The 27,302-nt window shown below is 47.8% G+C and overlaps 1 protein-coding gene across 9 annotated transcripts in view; it reads left to right on the top strand.

The window, feature by feature from the left end:
- The first annotated feature begins 2,230 nt into the window (after positions 1-2,230).
- Positions 2,231-27,302, top strand: part of LOC144159502 (chitin deacetylase 7-like) — a 41,893-nt gene continuing 16,821 nt past the window's right edge. Inside the window, exons 1-3 of one of the 9 annotated variants that reach the window (XM_077691033.1) lie at positions 2,400-2,466; positions 25,014-25,170; positions 25,936-25,987. In XM_077691033.1, the coding sequence (XP_077547159.1) occupies positions 2,438-2,466; positions 25,014-25,170; positions 25,936-25,987 (238 nt within the window). In that variant the 5' untranslated portion in view covers positions 2,400-2,437. Of the gene's footprint in view, positions 2,467-8,394; positions 8,520-21,771; positions 21,859-25,013; positions 25,171-25,935; positions 26,000-27,302 lie in introns of those variants that run through there. The other 8 variants (XM_077691032.1, XM_077691036.1, XM_077691035.1 and 5 more) reach the window with 8 other exon arrangements.

The following is a 27,302-nucleotide window of genomic DNA, read 5'->3' as shown; positions in this document are numbered from 1 at the left end:
GGCCCCTGCAGTTCCACTGTAAGACGCCGGACACAGGTGGAATCGCCAGGGTGATTTAGAGTCCAAGCGCTGTAGGAGTACTGATGTCAGGTGCGATAACTGGTGACCATAAAACGCAAGAGCGACGAAGTCGAGTTGTCCGTAATCGCGGACGAGTTTCGCGATCCGAAAAAGGCCGGTGGCTGGCGCATCGTTGGTGCGGGTGTTGAGGACAGGTCTGCGCGTTGGTCAGGTCGCTTCCGGCGTAAAAGTAACTCTCGGTGCCGCCGGAGTTTAGTGACTTCTGCTAAGAGTTGAGCAATTTGCTCATCAACAGCCGCCGAGTCGACATCAACGGGTTCTGCCATAGGTGTATGCTGCACGGAATTCTTTTGGCGGCGACGACCCCCTCGGCGCGCAGCATCACTGTACAATACTGGTTGTTCAGGTGCAGAACACAAATCAGGGAGGTCTGGCCAGTCTTCTTCATCCCACTGAAGAGCCGAAAAACGGTTGGCTGTCGGTACGGCAAATGTGTTCATTTTGACTGCTTGGAGCCTGTGGTTTTGACGGCGGCGTAATGTTTCGTTAGCCTTCCCCTTGGTCGGGCACGTAGGTGATGTGATGTGGTGATCGTTACTTTTGCAAAGGCCACACTCGTAAGTCACCTAAGGTGTCTTAAAAGATTGCTGTTATTCCATAACTAATGGTTGGTTCATCGATGAAGATTGCTGAGGTCATCGTGGATGGAGTAAAGTCCCAGATGACAAGACGCACGGGGTAGGTGATTCAGAAAAGTCTATTTACAAGTATTTATAGGGTATACCAACAACCAAAGATGCGTATAACTGGGTTAACATAAAATACGCTGCCCCGTACGAGAGCTATCGCAGTGCAATCCCTATGGAGAACAGCCCGTAGGCTGAGAGTGTGCCGAACCGCCGCGCGGTTGGCTGTAACGTGCGTGGAGCTCTGGCGCCCAGAGGCTACCACGGGAGCAAGTCTGCCAGCGTGCGCTCTCGGTGGCTGCTCCGGACGAACTCCCTGGAGGATGCGTGAGTAGGGCGCCAGCAAAGCCGCCTCCCCACAGCAGCGCACATTCCAATTAGGGTTTTGACCTCCGCTCCCCGCCTGTCCGTCCCCGAAGGTCAGGAGGACAGGAAAGCCTTCCCCGACGCCGCGTAAAAAGCCGCCGGAGAGGCTTATACAAAGGGTTGCGACTCGCTGGCGTCGGCGGAGGCCGCCCCAACATTCCGCCACCGGATGGGGGGACGCAACCAAGCCACAAGAAGGGAGGAGGGTCATCGTCCTGACGAGGTGCATCGGCGCTGGCATCATTACACCATACATACATGAAATCTCGCATAACCTCAAGAAAGTTAGGCAACATTCAGGGGTCAAGGTCGTATTCACGGCACCTAACAAGCTTTTGGCTTTGTGTAGCTTGACCTCGCCCACGCGTGCACGGAAACCGATCTGCGCTGTCAACCACAGAGACGCCTTTGTTAAATGTCGATGTAGCGTTGTCTACAAAATTCCTCTGTCGTGTGGCAGACACTATATCGGCCAGACCGGCAGATGCTTAAACATTCGCTTACAAGAGCATAAGAACAAGGTCAGGAGCGTTGCCACGGACGGCCAGCTGGCTTCCCATTGTAAAAAAATGTGCCACGGGAGACCCATGTCATCTTCTGTACGACCAAATAACTGTCCTGTATTTTACCGCTCAAGCCTGACAAGAGAAATTATGGAAGCGGCAGCGATTGCACGGTCTGATGATCAATGCGTCAACAGGCCGTCTGAAGCCTTATCGAAACTTGAGCTCGATTTCTTGTCGTTGGCGGTACGTGACTGTTTCTTGTTTCGCCCGCCGTTTTGATGTTTCCCTTTCCTTCCTCCTCTCTTCAGGCTAGCCTGACTATAGGCTCCGTGCTCTGGTATGGTGGCAACACCAGCGCCAGAACAACTAGCGCCATCTACGGCCACTGGAGGCATTTATCGGATGTTGTTATCGCTTACGCCCTTCCCCGTACCGCCCGTGCTACGCTGCGATGACTGCTCAAACCTGCGCGCTCGTTTTAACGGTTTTAGAGAGTTGGGATTATTGGTTCGTTTTCTTTTTCTCGTTTTCGAGTGGGCACGGGAGCAGCTCCTGCAGAAAGACTGACATGCCGCACTTTTGCGTTTCCCAGGCGCTGCTGGCTTTGCTGATTTGGTCGTCGCCCCCCCTACCACGCTACAAATTTCTCGGACGCAGTGACTGGTTTCGACCAGTTCAGCAGTCAGCATGAAGCCACGAACCCTGCCTTCATCGAGATGCCCAGCGTGCAGACTGCCGTCTTCTGCGCAACTACGTCACCCCATTTGCCGGCCTTATCGGACCCGTGCGACTACATATACAGCCATCACCTCGACCAAGCCTTCAGTGGGCTCCACGGGAGCAGCTCCTGCAGAAAGGATGACATGCCGCACTTTTGCGTTTCCCAGGTGTGTACCTCACTTTTTTCGAAAAAAAGCGATTATCGCTGTCTGCTCCTGTTCCTGTGCCCACAAGTGCTCTGTGAAATTGCTCATGAATGTTTTTCGATGGCTTTATTGTTACTGTGCTCGGGTGATGTGGAGTTAAACCCAGGGCCAACAACTCGCTCTACAGCCGCACTAGAAATAGAAACATTACCGGAAGAACCATCACAGCAAATGAACGTAAAGCAGGCCAAGAGCAAATCGAGACCAAACTTGGCCATATACGGAAACGACTTGATGAACTAGAAGAAAAAACCAAGGCACTGGATCTGAACGGGGAAAGAATGGCCAGCATGCAAGAATCGATTGATTACCTAACCACACAGCAGGACACTCTGCAGTTGCGAATAGACGAGCTAGAAGATAGGTCGCGGCGCGAAAACCTACTTTTTTACGGCATTCCGGACGCTCGAGAAAGCTGGGAGCAATCCGAAACCAGTATAGTTGGGGCACTCAGCGGCGTGGTTGACCCTCTCCCGCAAAATGCCATTGAGCGAGCTCATCGGCTGGGAGCGTTCCATCCAAACAAGTGCCGCCCTATCATCGTCAAGTTCTCAAGTTACAAACTGAAAGACTCCGTACTCGCTGTCCGCAAAAAGTTAAAGGAAAAAGACATCACAATGAGCGAAGAGTTTTCCCCAGCTACCCGACACGCTCACAAAAGGCTACTTGAATTTGCAAAAAACCAGCCTAACTGCCCTGCATATAAACTACGCTACAACAAACTTACGATTAACAAAACACAATTCGTCTACGACTCGGCAACAGATAGCGTCAAGGAGCATGCGCTACACCACGCCACTGCTAACGATCAGGTCACAGCATCGCCACGCGCTGCTATCAAGGAGCACGCACCCCACCACGCCACTGCTACCAAACAGGCCACAGCATCGCCACGCGCTGCTACATAGGTAGACGCGAGGGGAAGTGGTCATCCACTATCACACGGGACAATCCTTTTTACTAACATTCGAAGCGTTATCAACAAGCGAGACCAAATAACTTCTGCTATAGATACTTGTAACGCTGACATTCTTGCTCTCACAGAAACCTGGCTACACACACAAAGTCACGACCACGAACTTTTTCTGCCCGCAGATAAATTTTCTATTTTTCGATGCGACCGTACTGCCCGTAAAGGTGGTGGCGTTCTTTTGGCAATTAACAAAGATCTTCCTTCCCAGTGCATTCATATTAACAGCGAGTTGGAGATTACATGGGCACTAACCGAACTTAGTTTTCAAAAAATCATTATCGGCGTTTGTTACCGGCCACCAAATTGTTCCTGCAACTTCGTGAATGAACTACATGATGTAATTAATCTGGTCTCATCAAGATATCCCGATTTACCTATGTTTTTGCTTGGCGATTTTAACCTGCCGAACATATCATGGACTTCAGAACCACCGATTATGCAGCCTTACTCGACTCTTAGCCAAGAGTTCCTGGACTTATGCACTGTCTTCTCCCTCACTCAACTTATTACTCAGCCAACACGATCAACCGAAGTTGCTTCGAAAACTCTAGGTCTCGTACTAACGTCGAGGCCAGAACTTGTCTCGGATATTACACTGTCACCTGGCTTAAGTGATCATTCATTAATATCATTCCAGCTAAATATTCAGCGTCCCAAGAAGCTTAAAAAAATAAAAATGATTAAAAACTATTCAAAAGCAAACTTTGAAGCCATTAACAGTGAACTTGGTTCATTTCTTAGTACTTTTTTGGAAAACTTTCACGAACGCAGTGTACAAGAAAATTGGGACATGTATTCGGCTGCAGTTGCCAACTTGTCAAACAAATACATTCCTGTTCGCGCAATAACAACCACCCAAGATTCCCCATGGTTTAACGCACACCTAAAGCGCCTATCGAACAAAAAAAAAGCGATTATACAGGTCTGCCAAGAATAGTGGGAATGAGGATCGCTGGAATGCCTACAAGCTCGCGTCTAAAAATTATGTTGCAGCAATAAAACAAATCAAGCCAATCCACCCCGTGAATGTGGTAGGAAAGCAAAGCCCTAAACGGCACCCATAACGATTTCCCATGCGGCGTCACTTAAATTCACTCACATCGCTCTACAAATAGTAAAACCAGAGAAAAGTGAATTGCACTTAGCCACACCATTTATTACTTCAAAGAGATATTCTTGGTAAGGTTAAATCAATTCATGATGCATGAACGGTGTTTGGTTGAGTTGTATTGGTGTAGCACAAGAGTGGAAACTTTTTTTATTATATTATAGCTCCAACCCGGTGTTAGACGTTCTCACTTCTCCGTCTCTGCGCCGCGCACAGAGGCGACGAGATTTGCAGCAGAGAAGGAGCAGAAGGAGGAAGAAATACCTCTGTTCAGATTTCTGAACGGCCCAGAGTGCAGCCCTAAGGAGTGATTTCCTTCTTCTGTGGGGCCCATATGCAGACCGCGGGGCCTGTGTTCTGTCCATCCGCTGAAGCTGGGTAGGTTGAGAGGGCCTGGACAGCAGCATCTCCCATTGCTCTTGTTCGGTAGTTGACGGAAAGAGAGGAGCGTGCACAGGGCTAAAGTCGCACACCCCGATTACGGGGTGGAGTGTTCCTACTTCTGAGCAAAATTTACATTCAGTGTCGTAGCGATTCGGATGTATTAAGTGAAGACACGTAGGCTGTGGGAAGGCCCGGATTATATAAGCCGGAGGGTAGTTTGTTGTTCTCTGGAAACGTCAGGGTAAGGCGAAGGTACGGTCTGCCTCAGAAGGCGACAATGCTGGGTTATCTCCCTGAACGTGACAAGAAGGTGACTGTCCTCGTGCAGCTCCATAGCACGGGAGGTAAAAGCACAGGCTTGTTGGGTGGGCGTATTTGTTGCCCTCCATTGAAGCGTGAGGGGGAGTCCAGATGAGCTGAATGGAACCGTTTGGGGAGTGGTTTTTTAGCACGCGCAGTGCTGGTGAGGACACCCAACCCGACTGTTAATTCCAGTAGGCTTGCTGGGAATCGGTGACTACCCTCCGAACCCCTGGTTGAGTGAGAGCCAAGGTGATGGATGCCTCTTCTGCTGCCGTCATTTCTTGGGTCCTAAGCAGGGTAGACGCAAGGAGGTTGGTTCTGGAGGTAGCCACGATGATGGCGTATTGCTGCTCTCGATGTTTGGAGGCGTCTGTGTAGATAACAGCATGATCCCCACCGAGGGTGGTGTTTAGCGCTTGATCCCGTGCTTTTTGGTGACCCTCGTCATGTGAGGGGTTCATATTTCTAAGCAAAGGGAGCATCTTCAGTTTTAGTCACCAAGAGTCTGGGAGTACGTCAAGCGGAGTGACATTCTGGGCTGCCCAGCCAATCTGGTGAAGCATGCGGTTACCCATGGCAGTTCTGAGTCGGACTTTCTGGTTAGAAAGATGGCCTTCTATCAGCTCTTCCACCGTGTTGTGGAGACCCGTGCTAAGCAGCCTCTGTGTGTACGCACTCATCAGAAGACTAAATGGCCTGCTAGACCGCCTTTCTAATCATTATATAAAGCGTCTCTATGTCTTCCTTGTTGAGAAGACAGGGAGTTGACGTAAGTGACTCTCGAGAGGACAAAAGCTTGAATTAATCGAAAGGTACCGGATTATTTTAGGCCTTGCTTCTTGGTGGCAACTCGCACAATCATGTGTATGGTTTGATTAATGCTGTTTCTGGGGCGCTGCAAGGAGGCGTGACTCTTTTATTTATTTTATTTATTTTATTTATTATAGTACCCTCAGGGCCTTTACGGCGTTACAGAGGGGGTGGGTACAGTGCATGAAAACAGGTAACAGTGTAGAAGTACAGGCAGTATGTAAACACAAGCATATTTCCGGAAACCAAGTTACTGCATTACATGTACAGAAATTGCATTCTTGAATGATGCCGGATCTTCAATGGACACAATGTCGTGGGGAAGGTGGTTCCATTCCTCAGAAGTTTTGGGGAGAAATGAATCGGAGAACGCATTGGTGCGGCCAGATGGAATGGCAACCTTGAACGGATGGTCGATGCGGGATGATATGTACGTGGGCCGTGTTAGCCTCGAGTTGTAGGCCCAGGATGTTGACGCTGGTGCTTGGAGTGATGGCCTGGCCATCAAGGAGTATTTGAATGTATTCCTTGATTTGGCGTGAGGGCGGACGACAAGTAGCTGTGATTTTTTACTTGAACACTGGAGGCCACAGGCTTTAGCACATTGGCGTAAGTGGGCGTAAGTGAGCACATTGGCGTGAGATGCTATGCATTGGTGTGAGCTTCCTTTAATTTTTGTAACTCTTAGCATATGAGCAAGGTGCGTACAGGTCCGATAGATGGGCGTGAGTGGTCGCGTGACGCTTTTACGTGGCCTTCAGCGGGAACGCAGGAGGTAAACCCGTAGACGTGCTTGGTGAGTACACCACCTGTCTTCCCAGTCTTTGCGTGGGCTCGTAGCTAAATCGGTAAGACAACGGGCTCTCGCTTTGTTAGTCTATTAGTTCCAGGTTCAATACCCGGCGGTGCCAGTAAATTCTTTTATTTGTTCGCTGGAGTTTTCTGGTGACACCAACGGTCGCGAAAGAACCCTTGGGGGGTAGAGGTAAAAAGCTTTGCTTTAAAACGGCAAAAAGTTATTGCACGCGCAAGGACGGATGCCACGGCTCGCGTAAACATTCGATGTAGTTGCTATGTTCGTCAACGCATAACTGTGAGCACCGGGCAGATATTGCCAAATTTTAGCGCCGGTATCAACGCCGCATGTTCCAGCTCTGTCCGAATCAACGAAATGTTAGTCGTATAGAGTTGGCCGCGATATCTGCGTCAAAGCAGCCGCCGAGGCCGCACGGGCAGAACCTCCGCGCGTACACCTAGGAAGGGTTAAGCAGCGATGAGCACCATCATACAGAAGAGGAATAACCGATACAGATTGGTAAAGCATAAGCAACACGTAATGCTAAAATGCCGGGGAAGCATATATGCTCAGCGACAAAAAGAAAACGACCGACACCGTCACTGCTTCAAGATGATTGACGCGCATATTAATGATCCTTTCGTTTAGCTGCGGTGGTTGCCTGTGGGATCACTGCAGTTTCGTGTCAACCGTTACTGTGCGTCATATTGCGTAGCACTCAGATAAGATTGCTGGGGTGTATGCTGGCGCGCTGTTTTTGTTCCCGATGAAGCTCGCGTTGCCTATGCAAGTTTCGCCAGCTGTCGCAGGTGTCCTGCGAAGTTGATAGCGGGTGTGCACAGAAACAAGATCCCCCTAGAGTATAAGCCACATTCACACAAAACAGCAAAACGAACGCTTATGGCCAGAAGTCGATCGGCGTTGTTTACATTGCTCGTCGCACAGCGCGGGTTCATCGCTGCCGCCTTTCGGCTTCATTTCAAGGGAACCGAGATAAAATATTTTTTCGTCAGCGCGACCTTTTTAAAATGTTGCGGAGCCGTAGACCCAACAATACGTGCAGAAATGCGCACTACTAGCTCGACTTTTTCACAACGACTGAGGAATCTCCGCCAGGTAAACCGCTCTTTCGGGGTGACCAACATCCGATTTGCGACGGCGCCGCTGTTCGGCGGCGCTGCGGTCACGCTCGAAACACCAGCGCACGGAGCCTGTATGCCCTGGTTCTGCAATAAACGTTTTGTTGAAAGTTATCGCCTGTCCTGTCTACGCTTCGTCCTATGTTTGTTGTTTTTACCGCGCTTGTTTTCTGTGTGACTACGATTGGACGATGACGGTCAGACAAGGCTGGGCGGTGAACTAACCACAAAGGGTTTGTTTTGCAAAAGGTAAATATATATCTAGGAAAAGCAAAATTTACCGTAAAGTGTGAAGGAAAAACACGCACTTCTAAATTTTATACATGTTCGGAGAATTGTGCGAGCCAATCGTATAGATAGTCATGCTCTTTTTCAGCAAATCGACGGATGTCATGGATTCTTCTCGCTCTAAGAAGAATCTACAGCAGTTCTCGTCAGCGCGTTCTACTATCGACAAGAGGGGCGGCAGTCCATCTCTGCTGTAAGAAATGCCCTCAACAGGTACTGCTCACATCATATACGTGCGTCAGTTCTTCGAATCAGAATGTCAGGTTCACAACGGCAGGATTCCCCGCATCTATGCTGATGGGTTTGTCTAAGACACCCCCCAAAGAAATACGCAGGCACAACAGGGACAAACAACATGCAGTGATGGATCGAAATAACACAGCAGTCATACCGTACATTCCCAGTATTTCTCAGAGATAAACAAGCACTAGCCACGCGAAATTGATAGCGCGAGCGCTTTAGTAAGCAAGAAATAGTAGAGCTACTGCAAAAATTGGGCCCATCTCCCCGCGAGGGGGACTCGAGTAAATGCGTCGCATAGGGGGTGGGTGTATTTCGTTAACGTTTAGTGTTTGGGGAGTTGGTGGTAGTGAATGCGTTGTATCAGCGGCTTCTTGACGTAGTTTGAATGAGTCAAGGATATAAGGCGCTTTCGTAGCCTCCCATTCGGTGTCGGCTTTGTGGCGCAGTGGGTAGAGCACCATGTACATTGCGTTCCGCCCGCAAGGTCGAGGGATTGAAACCAGGCGCCGGATAGTATTTTTTATATATATAGTGTAGGGGGAGGGGTGCGGACTACGACTACGGACGTCAACGCGAGTGACATCGTGAGTTACTGAAATGCTCTGCATTTAAAAAAGGTTGCAGCTCGAGTCGGAGAGTGGTTCTGTGCAGCACATTCCGTTTACCAATGGCAAGTCGCACACGGGCCAGACAAAGTGCTGCCTGAACGGCCGCGCGCGGGAATGGCGCATGCACCGAGAAAACTGGAACCAACAGCAATATTGCCCTCCGCTGTGCGAAGCGTGCACCATGCGCACAGAAACTTGATCGAACACGTGTGTTAAGAAGCTAAGATCCACGCGCTAGGGAAAGTTTCGACGCCCACGTAATCCACACGAGGAATGACTCCTCCGCTGTCGAAAAGGCGTCTATGGATTGAATTGCTAAAAAAAGCGTATGCTTATCTGCATGATTGACGGTACTCTCTGAGCATATCTGCGTTGCGTCCGGGCTTAGCTATTTTCTAAATAAAACTCCCACCTCCCCTCGCGGGAACCCCTGTGTAGATGCGACGCATAGGGGGTCCACGTTGCAGCGTTGGACAGCGGAGGAACGGCGCTGGAACGATAGAGCGGAGCGGCGCAGGCACCGCGTTTTATAGCGCGCATAACGTTGAGGGGACTGCGTAAGCCGGTCCCAGTCGATGACGACGTTGGCGTACTTGTAAAGCTGCGTGGACTCTAGGTGTTTGAACCAAGCGTGGATGTTGCTTCGCCGGAGAACGGCACATCGGTTATATGCGCAGCGCGCCCGAAGGAGAGGAAACCGCGGAAGAGAGAGTACTGCACATGCGCCGGCCCCAGCGCGTCTGCCGCGGCTATGACGCAACACAATCCAAAACAATCCACTTTAATCCAATCCAAATCCAAGCCAAGCCAAGCCAAGCCAAGCTAATCCAAGCCAATCGAATCGAATCGAATCCAATCCAATGCCCCTCGCGAGAGAGTGTTCGCTGTCGGAGAGGAGAGGGGGTGAGCGGCGGAGAGCGCAGCTGGCGCGGCGAGGAGAATGGGGGAGGGGCGGACAACGCCGACAACGACGACGACGCCGGAGGGACAAGGCGAGTGAATCAGATGCTCTGCATCTAAAACGTTCCCGTATCTCGAGCTGCGCTTCCGCATTGTGCTGTCTTCTTATCCTGCTACGGACCAGCAGTGTACGATGAAGTAAGTTATCCTTTTATATCTTTGACAGCGTAATGCTTTCGCCTAAAAAGTACTTAAACCGCCGTAGTTTTTAAACGCTAGGTTGAATGAAATCGGGATTTTTTATAACGCCAACCAGCTGTATTGACCGAACACTTGCGTCATTTTAAATTGCTTAGAAGGAAACAGAAATTATTATACAGGTATATTGTTAAGGAAAAAGTTATTTACTCCTACAATTTAAGGGCGTCCCGTTTTGTGGCCCTTGTCACAGTCTTGTGCGTGAAAAGTGGATTTCGCTCTTTGGCCAAGTTGCCCTTGCGCCAATAAACAACACATACAACAACAAAAATGTATTTCGCTCAGTTCGCTGCATCAATCAGACAAGATAGTTTTTTGTCGGTACGAACTTTTTGTGCTTTATCCACAGCGTACATCGGTGTCTCAACTTGGTGTCTACGGGTAAGCGGTGAAGCATAAACATGCAGCCACTGTGCATTTTCGCATTCCGTGTCGTACGCATATGCTGTCGGCGATCCTTCTGCCGTAGTTGTTCCCACAACCCACGACCGCACAGTGCTGGTGATACGAAGTCAGCGCCTTGAAAGTCATCATAGAATAGGCTAAAACAGTTGATAGTTCCGCAAAAGCTAAGCATCACCATCATCATCATCATCACCAGCCCGCCCAGGTCCACTTCAGGACAAAGAACTTTCCCTCTGACCTCCATCCGCCCAAGCCCTGCGCTGCTCGAGTCCACAGTTTACGACCGAATTTCTTTACTTCCTCCCTCCATCAGGTTAATGGCCTTCCCCCTTCTTCTAGACCCGTCCCCCTTCTTCTAGACCCTAATTGTCCACTGGTTGTCGGATTGTCGCACTACATGGCCAGCCCATGTCCATTTCTTTTTCTTTATTTGAACTATGATATCTTCTACTCTAGTTTGTTCTCTGATCCAGGTAGCTCGTTTCCTGTCCCTGAGTGTAATTCCTAACATTATTCGTTCCTGGCTCGTTCAGCCGATCTAAGTTTGCTTTCCGTTTGTTTAGTATAGGGGCCAAGTTTCAGCTCGGTATGTCATCACCGACAGGATGCACTGGTTGTAGGTTTTTCTTTTGAGTGACAGAAGTAGCTTACTTTTCATCATTTGGGACTGCTTGCCGAGTGCTCCCCTCCCCATACATATTCTGCGCCGGATCCCTGTCTTGTGGTTGGGGTCAGAACTAACCATCTGTGCGAGGTAGTTAAATTGATTTATTTCTTCTAGAGTTTTGTTTCCTAAGCTGAAAAGGACCTTTCTGGTATGCATATTCCTCATTACTTTGGATTTATTCATATTTATTTTAGCCCCACGGCTGAGCTTTCTCATTATAGTCCCTCGAGCATTGTTTGTATGTTTTTTTGCAGTCACACTCAGCTAGACTATGTCTTCCGCAAACCTGAAAGGGCTCAAGCGTATTCCCCGTTTATCTTTATTCCTGTGTTTTCCCAGTCAAGCTTTCTAAATATCCCCTCCAGACATGCTGTGAATAGTTTTGGCCAGATATTATATCCCGGTCTTACTCCCTTTCTTATCGGAAATTTATCGCTTTGTTTGTGGGGGTTATTTTGCGCATGCTTTCCTCATATGTCTTCTATAAGTCTTATGTATGTTTCCTCTAATCCCTGGTCTTTTAGTGCTTTTAGCACGGCTGCGGTGAGTACGGTATCAAACTCTTTTTCATAATCTGTAAATGCCATGTAAAGGGGTAAACTGTAATCTGAGGATTTTTGTATCACTTGATTAACGACATGGATGTAATCCATGGTTGAGTACCCTTTCCTAACCCAGCCTGCTCTCTGGGTTGTTGGGAATACAGGCTCTCACGTATGCGGCTAACTATAACTTCGGTAAACAGCGCGTAAACAACTAAGAGTAGGCTGATGGGTCTGTAAGTCTTGATGTCCTTGGGATCTCCCTTTTTATGAATCATCATAATGTTGGCGTTTTTCCAGGCTATAGGCACGTTTTGAGTCTTCAAGCATTTCTAAAATAGTACGCGCAAGCTTTTCTAGTACTATACCTCCTTCCTCCTTCAAAAGATACGCGTTTATGCCGTCGTCACCTGCAGCTTTTTCAATTTTCATGCCTTTGAGAGCCTTTCCAACTTTAGTTACTGATGGGACATCATAATTTGAGCTGTGAACTTTCAGTACTTTCCCCTGGTCTAACGTCGCTGGCATACAACCTGGTGTAGAATCGTTCTGCTACCTTTATTATCTCGTTCAAGCTGCGCGTAATGTTACCCTGCTCGTATCTGTGTGCGTAAATCCTGTCTTTGCCGACATCTCGCTTTCTCTTAGTTGTTTTCGAGCTTCCTCCTATTTGCAGCGTTTCCTTGATCACTGCCGTGTTATATGTACAAATCTCATTAGTTTGCGTCTGTTAACCAGTTTCGAAAGCTCGGCTCATACAACCCGATCCGCCGTGCTTGACTCTTTAATGTTCCTACGTTTGGCAATTACTTGCTTTATTTTCTTAGTTTTCTAGTTTGCTCCCTACATGTTGTTTTCCCGCAACTGCTGCTGCTTCACTGAGTGCCGATGTTAGGTTGTCAATTAGCCTGCCTACACTGACCTTGTTCAGCTCGGCCACAATTGGCTGGCGCGAATTTGTTTTGAAGAGTTATTTTAAACTCCTGCTATCTGGTTCTGACTGACTCCATGCGGGGTATCTTAGTTTTCACGAGTTTCCTTCTTCCTCTTTTGAGATTCAGCCTTAGCTTGAACTAATCATCCTATGATCGCTCCTCAGAATCTTATTTAGCACCTCTACGTCTTGCACGGTTGTCACTTGAAATGAAGTCAATTTAGTTTTTTGTTGTACCATCGATAGTTCTCCATGTCCATTTCCTATTCTTTCGTTTGTAGAAGAGTGTGCTAATCAACCTCAGGTTATTTCTCTCTGCAAATCCCACCAGTTTAACTCCTCGACTGTTGCGATTGTCTATTCCGAAGTTTCCCACTGACTTTTATCCTGTTTCCTTCTTACCGCGACCTTTGCGTTAAAGTCTCCCATCATAACATTGAACTGCGTTGTTGTCCTCTTCATTGCCGATTCGACGTCCTTGCACAAGCAGTCTACGGCTTCGTCATCATAGCTGATTGTTGGTGCATATGCCTGTGCTATCTTTATTCTATATCGCTTGTTTAGCTTGGTCACAACAGCCGCGACTCTCCTGCTAGTGCCAAAAAAATCTCCTCCACGTTTCCTTATATTTCTCTGTGGATTAAAAATCCCACCCATGTTCTTTCTTCTCTTGTGGTCCACCGTAGCACACAATATGCCATGAACCCTACTCCTTGTCCTTCTAACTTCGCTTAATTCTGTAATGTCCCACTTAATATCCGAGAGCTCCTCTAGTAGTACAGCTAAGCTTCCCTCACTAGAAAAAGTGCTTGTGTTGAACGTTGCTAGGGTCAAGTTCCAAGCACATGGTGACAAACACTTGTACTACAACCCAGTCGAAGAACACGACAAGAGAAATTTCTGTAGTTTGTCGTATTTTCGCGTGTTGTACTGTCGTCTTGTCGTGCTCTTGTCCTGTCGTGAATCTGATGTTCGGCCGTGTGTCGTATTCCTGTCCTGATTTTGATGTTCCGTCAAGCCGAATTTCTGTCTTGTCGTGATCCTAATGTTCCATCAGAAGTTGCACATGGTTTGATTGCTATTGCCTGTCGTGAAGAGTAGCGTAAATGGCAGTTCTGTTGTGATTGCAGGAATTTTTGTCGTTGAGAAAATTGTCTTCGTCGTTACGACCGAAATTTGTGTCGTAACAACAGAAGTATTTATCGCAACAACAGGACTTCTGTTGCCACAACAAAGTTTTTTCTCGTACGACAGGAATTCTTGTTAGGTTATTGTGGTATTCCTGTTGGGAATTTCGACTGGGTTCTGGAAAATAAAATGAAAGTCATCGTCAGCCTATCTACGCCTACTGCAGGACAAAAACCTCCCCCACAGATCTCCAATTATCCCGGTCCTGTGCCAGCTGCGATTTATTTATCTCCACAAACTTCTTAATCTCATCTGCCCATCTAACCTTCTGCCGCCCCCTGCCACGCTTGTCTTCTGTACTGATCCACTCTATCACCCTTAATAACCAACGGTTGTCTTGCCTTTGCATTACATGCCCTGCCCACGTCCATTTCTTTTTCTTAATTTATACTGATATGTCCTTAACACGCGTTTGTTCCCTCACCCAGTCCGCTCTCTTCTTGTCCCTTAATGCTACGCCTATCATCTTGCGTTCCACTGCTCGCTGAGTCGTCCTCAATTTAAGTTGAACCCTCTTAGCGAGCCTCCAAGTTTCTGCTCCGTAGGTGAATACCGATAAGGTGCAGCTGTCACACACTTTCTCCTTCAGGGACGATGAAAGTAGGCACCTGTAATGCATCAATAATGATCCCAAGTACTTTATCTCCCTCTCGAACAACTCGATAGAGGGTGTGGTCACGCACCAATCCCCTGTTGTGCGGATAACGAATGCCTCCCTCGTGCGCAGCTCACAATTTCGCTTCAATATGACAGAGCTATGAAGTGCTGGCGAGCAGAGCTTGCAATGCTGGCACTTTGCATAGTGTACAGCTAAATGCAAGTGTTTAGTTCTATTTACAGCAATAGAACTGGTTTTCCTGTATTTCCTCCTTTCCCGCGTGCTTATGAAAACTGGTGTATACATCACCACCGTGCAATGGTTGGACGATTTGAAGCATTGCAGTGATTTAGTCCAACCTCTTCCAACACAAATGGATGAACCAATCTCGTTTGGTTTAGAGACATTACAACTTCATAGCGATGTTTTCGAAAGTGAAGTCTATACATGACCTTTCTACAGTGGTCGGTTGATGCGAATCATTATACTGGAGCTCAAACTTTCTCAACATCTACTTGTTCTCTGATTTGCAGATAATGGCAGTCACGGACGTCTATCTTCGAAATGCGTTCTACCTGTTGCTTGACTCTCTGGTCACTTTTCGCACCGCCCCTCGCAAATCACATTACCTTCTCTGTTCCTTTCGTCGCTCTTCGTAGGCACACAGCTCTTCGGGAACCTAAAATATACATGGCCCTCTGATGACGTCATCAGAATAGAAATTGAACAACGGCCCATGCTCGTTGCTCCTCGGGGTTCACGCAAATGGCATTCCTACCACAGTGCGTGGAGCCTTTACTAGTTTAGGTCAATCCCCCGCAAGTATTTCTTTCGGGTGACTATGCGCGAGGAGTAGGTTTGTATTCACGGACACGAAAAAGTCGGTCTCCTGGCATACAGCTTCGCTGCAAAAGTCCGGAGATAATTCGCGCAATCAACGACGTGTAGAAGCCACCTTTCTGCATTTTCAGAAGCACTTTCAGCAGCCGCCGCCTTCCTCCTAGGTGGCAGCTGCTCGCAGGCTCACCTCAGTTTTATAGTGTTGATTCACCGTTCGTTTAGCGCATGTCGTTGCCCTTTGCGACGGGATCTTTTAAACCACAAAAATTTTGGAAGAAAACGGAGGAACATGACCTCTGAATTGAAAGACTTATTCAGCCTTATAAAATGATCCAGCTGCATAGTGTGTTATCCACCGTATTCCTTCTAAAGAGGAAGTAGTATAACAAACCTGCGTTTTGGAGCGCCTGTGCGGAAGGTAGGTTTTGAGAACTCTGTGCATCGTCATTGCCATCTGTCCGCAAAAAACAAGCTTCATCGCGACAGCTAACCCTAATACAATCCCAGCAACGTCTGCTGAATCCGATGGGGATTTAGGCATGCTCCGTCGGTATGTCTATAAACGGCACGGGCGTGTCCGCCAAGGGACCCCAAGAGTGGGATAATATTTCACATAAAAACCGATGCAGAGACACCGCATAGTCAACTTGCTCGGGAAGTCGCCGTTAATGGGAAACTTTTTGCTTACACGTGACACAACGTGACTTCACTTCCAAAGTGGTATCGCCGAAATCATGTCGAAAGTACCATGACGTCAGCAGAGCAAAGCAGGGGTGGTTGTGGGGGCAGTGAGGCATGTGGCCAAACCGAGACTGAAACGAGCACAGAAGGGGCGTATCCATCAAGACAAAATGCTAAATGGAACGGTGAGATGACTTTGTCTAAAAGAAGATAGGAGGGTTCTTTATTTACAAAGAGGTTCATCGCCGCACTAGTAGCCACATCGACACAGTGCACTCATATTGTGTTTAAAGGGACACTGAAGTCAATATACAAGTTGCTGTAAAATAGATTAGCCCAACGAGAACATACGCGTACCTTCTTAAAAGCACAGCTGTTTAAGCTTTTAGTTTTAGAACTCCTGTCGGCATTCTTAGTCCGATAAGAGCCCTCACGCGCCCGACTAGATCATGACTAATAAAATCTATGCCGACTCAGCCCTGACCCCTCTTATCGGACACAAATGGACAGCCCCCTCTAGTTCCGACCCGCAACGTTGCCCCTGCTGCAACACCCGTTGCACGTTGAACTTGTTCCATTTACTTTGGAAATGCTCTTATTCCAGCGGCGGTCGTCGGCGACTTAGGCGGTGGCCCTCCACCCGAGTCAGGTGCAGCACACCAGCAGCCAGTATAGAAACGGACCCTTTATTTCTTGCACAGATAACCGAATACGCCTTAGCCAACGGTGTACACAAACTTGCGTAATAATGATCTAAACCGACTTTCCTCGTAATTGCTGCAGCAAAAAATGAACGAACATTTTGCATAGTCGTCCGGAGCGGCCAGTGGCGTGGGAGTTCGGGAAAGCACAACTGATCGGACCGAAACTGGCCAAACCGCTCGGTACGTGGTATCGTTGTATTCGGTTGCTTCTATGCCGCCATACGTGACCGCTGCCTCGCTTGCTTCCGGTTTATCGTTACGCAAGCAGCGGCTGCAGTCGCTGTTTGGGTCAAGTTTTATCTGCGTTTGATTAGCAATTTCTCGGCAATTAATGCATCCTTCCGCACCAAATTAACGTTAAAATGGCTTTGAGAAGGTCAGACTTTCGTTTGAAACCAACTAGCTGGTTGCTTTCAGTGTCCCTTTAAAGGGGACATGAAGACGAAATACACGTTTGGTTCATTACAAAAACGGATTTGTTCCGATAACAATGACACAAATTCCATCGCAAACTTCGAAATAATTATGGAGATATTAAAGAAAACACGTGAAGCCGTGGCGATGCCCAGCTACTCTGCGGCAACTTTTCTATGACGTCACAGAATCTGGTTTGTGCGATTGGCGGCATCCGAACTAACCCGCCATTGCTATGACAAATGACTTGACGATTGTAGTGGCACGTCTACTTCCGTTTAATCACATCACTTGAATGCTAACGAACAGTTAAAGCGCTGCAGCTGTGTTTACAGCACTGGCCCTTGTGACGTCACTCCTGCCCGTACCACGTCACTGTACCGGGAAATTTGAAAGATTTTTAATGCGTCTTGCACCTTTCCTATTAAAAAATCGTCTTTCGGGGCTGGAATTCAGCTGAGTGAGTTACTGCATCCTGATGCTTTCAAAATAAACCAGGTTGTATTTTAACTTTATGGCCTCATTAATTAAGCAAGTGTTGTTACGTTTCCGTTAGCTGAACTCGTTTGTTGGTAGCGCTTGTCGGTCCCATTTTCTTGGCCGAAAACACTATTGAAACATTGGCGTAGCTTCCACTAATGATGCAAGACTTGAGAAACAGCAGAGCTGGTGGCTCCTCTCCTTTCGTCGCACACCCGGCTGTTGCACTTGACATGGATTTCCGAACTTGCCGCTTAAAGGTCTCCATCAGTGGCCGGCATGGATCGTTTTGAATGAATGAATGAATGAATGAATGAATTTATCTCTAGTAAAGTTTACAAGAACAGAACGACGGACGATTTTGGCAAAAGTTGCTCGCAGGTAACTTTACCAGCCCAGAAGCCCAATAGACACACAGGGAAGCAAGACAGCGGGGCGAGAAAAAAAAGAAGAGAAAAAAACGAGAAGAGAAACAAAAATAAAATGCAAACAAGAATCACCAGTACGTTGTAATCAAACCAAATTGACATCTTTGTCACCATATAAACAAAATACAAACAAGAATCACCAGAGTAATGTAGTAAAAAATGACACCTTTGTCACCACATAGCACCAGGAAAAGAGTGGAAGAAATAAGATATCAAAAAATACTTGGGAAGAAAGACAATCACTGACGCAGTATATACATCATTGCTGAAGGTAAAATGCCAGTAGGTTTGATTGGGATCCAGTATTTACGTTTTTATCAATAAGATAATTTAAAAAGGTTGGTAATCTGTGGCGTAGCATTTGTACTCCGTATATAGTTAGTTCTTGATTGGGGTATTTGCCAGAAATCAGGACATCGTGTGTTGTAGCCAATATTATGACGCTCCAGTGAAGCTAATTACAAATATACTTTAGATTATCCTTTTGTTCCCTATTGTACAGTAATGCCGAACGGTAATAAAATAAGTGTAAAAAAACTCCCACCTCCGCTCGTGGGAACCCCTGTGTAGATGCGACGCATAGGCGGAGCGGCGAAGGGACCGCGTTTTATAGCGCGCATAACGTTGAGGGAACTGCGTAAGCCGGTCCCAGTCGATGACGACGTTGGCGTACTTGTAAAGCGGCGTGAACTCTAGGTGTTTGAGCCAAGCGTGGATGTTGCTCCGCCGGAGAACGGCACACCGGTTATATGCGCAGCGCGCCCGAAGGAGAGGAAACCGCGGAAGAGAGAGTACTGCACACGCGCCGGCCCCAGCGCGTCTGCCGCGGCTATGACGCAACACAATCCACTTTAATCCAAGCCAATCCAAGCCAATCCAAGCCAATCCAAGCCAAGCCAAGCCAATCCAATCCAAGCCAATCCAAGCCAATCCAATCCAATCCAATCCAATCCAATCCAATGCCCCTCGCGAGAGAGTGTTCGCTATCGGAGAGGAGACGGGGTGAGCGGCGGAGAGCGCAGCTGGCGCGGCGAGGAGAATGGGGGAGGGGCGGACAACGCCGACGACGACGACGACGACGACGACTACGCCGGAGGGACAAGGCGAGTGAATTAGATGCTCTGCATCTAAAAGTTTTAATACCCTGAGCTCGCTAAAAAGACCGCAGGCTTTCACATCTCTCACAAAATGGACCGCGTTAACACGCGCTAGAACCGGCGGCAACCGGATTCGCGAACTCGGCGTGAACTGGCGAGGGGAAGAGCACGCAAGCGATCAGGTCACGAAGGCCGGGCAGAGTGCTTGCGAAGGTGGAGTTGGTGGTGGTGGTGGCCCGAAAAATGGCGCATACCCACTTAGGGGGATTGGCCGAGAAGAGTTATGTTTTCATTACAATAAATCATGCGAGGCAAAATAATGGAGCAGAAGAAAGAATTTCGCCTAGATTAATGAGAGAGAGAGAGAGAAAACACGAAAAAAAACAGAGAGAAGACTAGGAAAACTATAGTAAAAGTCAGCCTAATCGGAATGTTTTTAACACTGTAGACGAGCTGTCCCCGAAATGAAGGAGTGGATGGCGTTGCACACGTCCCTATGGCATCGGCCCAGCCTAGTCCCCCCAAACGACAAAAGCACCGGTACCGTCAAAGGCAGTCCAAGACGTAGCAGGGGAATCTCCAGCAGCCTTCTCCGATGGTTAGAAAATCGGCGGCAAATCGGCGGCTCTTCGGATTCAATTTCTTTGCAAAAGTGGCACAAAGGGGAGGTTATCAGATTTGCCCTGTATAAATACCGATTAAGTGGCGGCACACCACAACGAAAAGAAGTTAGCAATACTTCGCACAAGCGAGTTTGGCATAAACTTCTCTCCCAGCGGTACCTGAGGTGTTCAAGTTCAGGAGAAGTGTTCAGACCATGATCGGAGGCATCTTGATTGAACAGGTATTGGCGATAACGTGCCAACAACACGCAAGAAAACGGGGGAAGAACCTCGACGATCGGTAAAGCCAACGCTGTTTTAGCTAATATGTCAGCAGTTTCATTGAGGGTTAACCCACAGTGGCCGGGCAGCCAAACGAGCCGAATCTCCCGCACGTGAGTGGGGACGCAGGAATAAAAAGTTTTATGAATAGGATGTAAAGTTTCTGAGGAGAGAGCCATGCACACGGACAAGGAGTCGGTGAGTAACCTCACGGAAGAATTCGCCGGATCAAGTTTCAGGATTGCAAGGAGTAGAGCAAGAAATTCTGCATAAAAAATGGGGATAAAATCTGGTGATCACAATGAAAAAGACCAGTTCAATGTCGGAGAGAAAATGTCCACCCCAACCTTTTGGTCTTTTTTTGAAGCGTCAGTGGCAATGACCGCGTGGGATGGGTATTCGGCCTGGTGAGCCAGGAGAATGTTATTGAGTATGTTAGGTGGGAGAAGCTTAGCGTTTTTGGGGAAAATGTAATCAAACGAAATCCTTACTACTGTGGATGGTAACTGCAAGGCGGGAACTGAAAGGAGGGTGGTGTTTAATGGAGTAAGCAACGAATTGGCAAAAATGACCTGTGGGCGCCGGAGACGAGACCAATATATACCAGAAAAGGACATTGCATGCTGGAGGAAAACAGCCTGTGGTCTGGCCAGCGGGGACTCAAAGAACTTTGAGAATGCATTAAGTGTTAGGTATTTGAACCTGGAGTTCAGCGTTAGCACTCCGGCTTCTAAGTACAACACCCTAATCGGGACGTAAGCGGGCAGACCTAAGCAGCAGCGCAATGCTTGACGTCCAAGCTTCACCCAAGGCAAGAGCTTATGGAGTTGGACGACGCCCACGTGCGCTCAGTATGTCTTTTTTCTTTTTGCGAACCCCTCACGTGGCGCAATCACACGTGCAAGTTTGGACGACGCCGGGCGCTCATAACGAGATGCGCGATCACATGCGGTTGTTATTTTCTTCGCTCGGTATTTTTGTTTTTTGCGAGCCCACCACGTTGCGCAAGCCCACGCGCAAGCATGAACAAGCGGTCCTCAGGAGACGCACGCTCACGTGCGCTCGGTATTTTCTTGGTATTTTAAGTGCGAATGCACTTCTTTACCGACCCTTGTCATCCGGTCGACGCGCCGTCCGCAGCCCGCTCCGCCAGCAGGTGTTATCTTTCCGCGGTCCTCCTCCTCTCCCCTAGCAACGGAGCGCGCGTAGCAACGGAGCGGCGCCGCGTGAGGGCGCGCGCATCGACGGCGCTCCGGCGGGTTGGGCGCGGGCGCGCGTGGCTGCGCGGGTGTAGTAACGGGTTGCGCCGCGTGAGGGCGCGTCCCCTCTCCCTCTCCACGCGTACCCTCTCCACTCCACGCGTACCCTCTCCACTCCACTCGTTTACCGCCCCTGCGTAATCAACTCGTGCATTCGCACTTTCACCACTTTCACATGCTCCCCCTCGGGGAAATGCGTGGGGAATTTTTTTTTCTGTTCATAGACGCCGCAACCAAGAGCTTAAAGAGCTGTTCTGTTAAAGTTTTGGAAGGAAATCAGTGTCAATCTGATACTGGTCGACAAGGAAACGAGGAACGGTCGTTTTATGCCTTGCTGTGCGATGCGAGTCTTGACGGCCACGGCTCGGGGCACATCTTTTGAAGCTATCGTCTTGAGCCTTCACGATAGCTTTTAAAATACTGTAAGTACATATAACGTAGTTTGGCTACCTATTAGGCAGCTCTGAGCATTGAACTTCACCCATAGTTACCCAAACCGAGATAACCCGATGTGTTCGTAATTTTTATGTTGCGGGACACTTCCAGAGGGTGTTCAGAGGCTTCAGAAGCTCATAACATAACATATGCAAACAGAAATGCGGGAAACCGCTCAACCGCAAGACCCGGCTCGCGGCGTACAGTGTTTTCCGGTCGTTGTGTCGGCATATATTTATAACCTACCTAGGAACGGATACACACCTTCCACGTGTGCTTCTCCGGCCTCTGTGCCCCCGGTAAACTCAACGATGCACCAGCTGCTCGACAAGGCAGCCACAATTGCCGCTACGTATCCAATTGTTCCAGCGCACGGGTTGCAACGGTGTGCAGCAAATTCGACCTTCAGCGCCTATTCTCGCAGCCGCTGCTCGCAAAGATACCACAGGCATGTATTGATTCGTTTCGCTGCAGTATAGACCAGAATGGAATGCAACTTAGTTCAGCAATTGATGGCCTTCTTTTGATGCTTTCTTCTGTAGTTGTTATTGAAGCAAGCTATGCTTGCCCCTCAAATATCACCTTGACTGGATTTCTTTCCCAGGAAAGTCCCATCACGCTATTTCTCCCGTGTGAATATACTTTTACTTTCTGCATTGTGCACAACTTCGGGGCAGGCTTTTATCTGTTACACGCCCTTCTGTTATATAATACACAGCGTTTATAACGTATCGCTTTTTATTTTTCGTGCATTTGTATGGATACTGTAAAACACCTGATGGTGTTACGGCCACATTTAGCTTATTTACTCAGTTTTTCATTTCTTTGAAACAGCTAGCTCAGGCTATCCCAGCTTTGGTTTTTAACATTTGGACATCTTGAAGACCTTACAGCCAGAGTTAAAACTGAATTCGTATTACTGCGAATAAATATTGATTTCAATTTGTATATAGGCTTGTTTCGACCGCGAGAAGTATTTGGCACAGGCAGGGCAGTCACTTCGGTCATTGGAAGTGGTCTGACAGCAGAGTGCAAACGATAACTCCCCCGGATCTTTTTTTTTTTTTTAACATGAAACCTTGTTTTGCTGGTGGTCCGACATTTTACTGTCACAACATCTTAAAGGGACACTGAAGTGAATTTGTCAAGCTCTCGTTTTTGCTTGCACTGCGTAGACTGGCTCAAATTACCACACTTTTCATCGTTTATCCGGTTGATAAGTCGTTAATTATTTTATAAAGCGGGAAAGAAGAAAAACTACCATGCACGGTCTGTGGCGGCCGCACCAACTAGAGCGGTGATGTCGCGAGGAGATGGCACCGTGATTGGACGATGTCCGAGGTTAGCATTCAAACAAGTTTCGGTTTCGATTCTGTAAAACAACATGTTTGACATCCGACGGCATCGTTGGATGGGCCTTCTCAATATCTCAGTAATCACCGTACCGCCCTTCTGCCATATTGTCGGCTGTAAAATGCCTGAGATAAGCCTCCCAGGACGGCTTGGAATCGTAGAAATCACTAGCCGAGGCCTACGCAGTGGATGACGCCCTCCGTGTCACCGCTGACGCTCACATGCCATGCGCTTTTCCCTCATATTCGGAGCTTGCCTCACTCATGCCTGTATCGTAAAAAGCGTGTTCGCACCAGACCAAGGGTGTGCTGATTCAGGCCTGTGCCCACTGCCCGCAAGCAGCAGCACGCTAACGAGAACTCGCTAGAGCGTCAGTGGCAGTCTGCGCGCGTTCTGCAAACTCGCTCGTGGAACAGTGAACGTTACGGCCCAAAAATGGTGAACTCAGTTTAGAAAACATCGGCCGAAAACGAAAAAATCAACTGGAAAAAAAAAGGCGCACCCCCGGGAATTCATTCGAACTTGCGACTTGCAAATCGACAACCTAGCGCCTTAGACCACTCGGCCACAGGCCTTCTTTTTTTTTCTTTATTGCCTGTTCACTCTCCAGGACAAGATATAAATACACATCAGACACACCAGACACATCAGCCACACACTGGCCGGAATGTAGTGCCTAGAATTTTTTTAGGCACGCCAATTCATCCAGAACTTTTGTCCACTCAGGGGGGTCGTTTTGGGCTTGAAAAACACGTATATAACACACACTTTCAATGAAGTTTTGCCGTAGCGGGCGTGCATGCAAATCTGCATTATCTACCGCTGTTCTCGTTTTCCACATTTCGTGGAGGCTCAATAGCATTATCAGGTCGACTGGAATTTCTGTGTTATCAACCGGTAAGTAGCGGATACCGTGTGCACTGATAGGCAGTTCTTTCTTTAGGGTTCTCTTCAAGACATCCCACTGAAACACGGCGTCCCAACAATCAATGAATACATGTCCCACGGTTTCTGGGGTTTTGCAAAGGCGACAGTCCGTGTTCCATGGAACAAAAAGGCCCCTTTCATGCAACCACGTTTGTATGCATGAATGTGTTTGCATGCACAATGTGTTTGTATGCAGCTTGAAAAAGAAAGTTCTAACTGATCGTTTGACTGGCATTTTTTTCACCCGTTTCAACACATCCTGGCCTTCCTTGCCAATGTAGTTTGCACAGTAAAGGGGAACAGGCAACAATGTGTCCACCAAATCCCTGTACAACTTTTTTCTTGTAATTGTGCTCAGATACTCTCTCGAAAATCGAACTATTAAAAAACGATACGACGAAATAACTTCACGCAAGTACCCTGTTACGGACCATCCCATGCACTGAGTAGATGATACAATGAATTCAGGCAGGTGGCTTTGAAGACGCACATGTATAACAGTACGCAGGAAAGGGTCACTTTGATCACGCAAGAAAATAAAGCGTGAAGCGAGTTGCCGAATAAATAGGTGGGCAAGGCCAAGCCCTCCGCACCGCACAGATCTAAATTAGTTGGTTCGGCTGGTTCGCTCCCAAGTAGATCCCCAAATGAACGTAGCGAACACTCTGTGTATTTTTTGAACACTGACGCGAGACATGAATAGCACTTGTAACACATACCAAACTTTAGCAACTAAAAACACATTGCAAACAAACGCACGCGCAAACATGGAAAAATCTCGTCCCTGCCATGCCTGCACCTTCTCGTTCATTTTTTTCGTTTCCCCTGCCCAATATTCCGCGCTTTCTTTGTAACATTCCAGTGGCACACCCAAGTACGCCGTCGGCAGCGTTTCCCACCGCATGTTTGCAAAGTACTCGGGCGGGCTCTGCCAGCAGCCGTGCCAGAAACCAGCGCTCTTCTCCCAATTTATTGCACTCTCGGCCACAGGCCAGCTGTGCCGAGTCTGGGTATATAAGGTAAATAATGTATAACCAGTTTACTTTTATTTAGCCTTATCATTTGAAGTACTTTAGGTGACTATTTGTCGTATAGCGCCCGTGCAGTAAGCGTCCCCCAAACTTCCACAATATCTCACGTCTAGCAATTCCATTTCTTGGACGGAAAAGCGTTCGCAGATGTGCGGTCGTGCTGCTGACCGCTGTGCTTGTTCACCCAGCGCACAAAAGTGCTTCCTGCTCCCTATTTTTGCGCTGTAGAGTAAAAGTTTCAGTTGATTTTATTTTCTTAGTACAAATATTGACTTCGCTGACTCTTCTCCCGCCTTCAAGTGGCCTTAGATTTTCCTACTAGCGTAAAGTCAGCGAAGCGTTGCCTGTGCCCTTGTGCAGCGCTTGCGTGAGGCGACCTTGACTCGACTTGGAGCTAGATACAGTGTACAAACTAACAAAGTAAAGAAAGGCACATTCTTTCATTCAAAAACGTGTGGTGGCTTGTTTCAATTGAGCGAGCCAATTGCGACGAACCGTGCAGTAGCGCAGCCAATTGCCAGCTCGTCTCCTCGTGACGTCACGCGAAAACGCCACAAAAAATGGGCGAGGGTGCAGAGAGGAGGACAGCATTTTCGAATTGCTTTTTCTACTAAATAAATTCGCGCAAACGCACTCAGAGTGGTCGAAACATGGCCTATGGACTCCGGACTACAAATTGCGCTAGTAATCCCGCAATGTTTACAAATCACTTCAGTGTCCCTTTAATGAGTTTTTGTCCCATCTGCGCCACAGGCCAAGGCAGCGCCCACCGTTGCTGTCACTTCTCTGGGGCGGAAATCAACAGGTGCGTGGCTTGGTGAGTGGTTTGCAGACCTCGCCGCCTGTTCGGCCTTGAGTGGAATGACAGTGCTGACAACTATGTCGGCGTAGACTGCAGGGGGAATTGATAGCTGGGGATAGGAGCTCAAAAGGCACCAGGGGGAAAGGAGATCGCCTCCTGCACTCCCCCTCTCAAAACACCGTAGAGTTTTTTTTAATCAATCAATCAATTAATCTGTTTATTTGACATCCACACGCTTACAGATGTCGGGAGCACGGACAAAAAAGCCAATAAAGCGGCTTGACGGGGTCCGTTCCCCTTAATATACAGGCCATGTAAAAGTGCACAATCAAATTGTAGCACAGACTGCGCATACATAAAATTCGCATTTATACAGTAATGTGAGCTAGCAATACCGCAGCACCACCGTATTTAGCGGCATACAACGCAAACACAAATACACCCGCCCAAGATTACACTAATACTGACAACCTGCAGGGAAAAAATACAAAATGATAAGACATGACACCTAAGGAAACAAAAATTATGGACATCACGCAGTTCGAAATACAGCAAAATATGTAGCTAAACCAAAAGGGAACAAAAATTACAAATCACAGATTGTGCGAGTTTAGTAACGCAGGCAAAGGGTAACACAGCAGCTGCTTGCCACAATTTGTTCTCGGGATGGGAACAAGCCATGGTTCTGCATGATGTGTATTATGGCTGTGACTATGGGGTGTTAAGTTTCCTATGTGTAAAGAAGAAGAAGTGAATCTTTTTATTTTTTTGTGATACCGTTTAGTTAGTGTTTCATTATATAAATGTGTAACAGGACTGATATTCATACTTTCAAAGAGTGGTCCTGTGTGCGCATCATACGTCGAGTTTGCTATTGCTCGCACAGCTTTCTCCTGTAGTAAATAGAGTTTGCTAATGTTGGCATTTGTAGTGTTGCCCCACACAAGTAAGCAGTAATTGAGGTGGGAGAAAAAAAGGGAGTTGTAAATCAAAAGTTTGATTTTTTGGCGTAAGAAAAATCGCAACTTCGTAAGAACGCCAGCAGAACGCGAAAGTTTAACTACCACATTTTCAACGTGTTTGTTCCAGGGGGTGTAGGAAAAAATGGTCCCGGAAAAAATGGTCCCGGAAAAAATGGTCCTGGAAAAAATGGTCCCGGAAGAAATGGTCCCGGAAAAAATGGTCCCAAATCCAAGGTAGGAAAAAATGGTCCCGGAAAAATTGGTCCCGAAGCCAAGGAACGAAAAAGACTTGTTCGAGTAAAGCCGGTTAATCGAACCAAGAACGTTTGTCTTGCTAAAATGAACGAGGTATTAAA

Source organism: Haemaphysalis longicornis, unplaced genomic scaffold, assembly GCF_048455015.1.
Source record: "Haemaphysalis longicornis isolate Haplotype H1 unplaced genomic scaffold, Haemaphysalis longicornis Haplotype H1 scaffold_10, whole genome shotgun sequence".
NCBI classification, from domain to species: domain Eukaryota; kingdom Metazoa; phylum Arthropoda; class Arachnida; order Ixodida; family Ixodidae; genus Haemaphysalis; species Haemaphysalis longicornis.
This window is presented reverse-complemented; position numbering and strand designations above follow the sequence as displayed.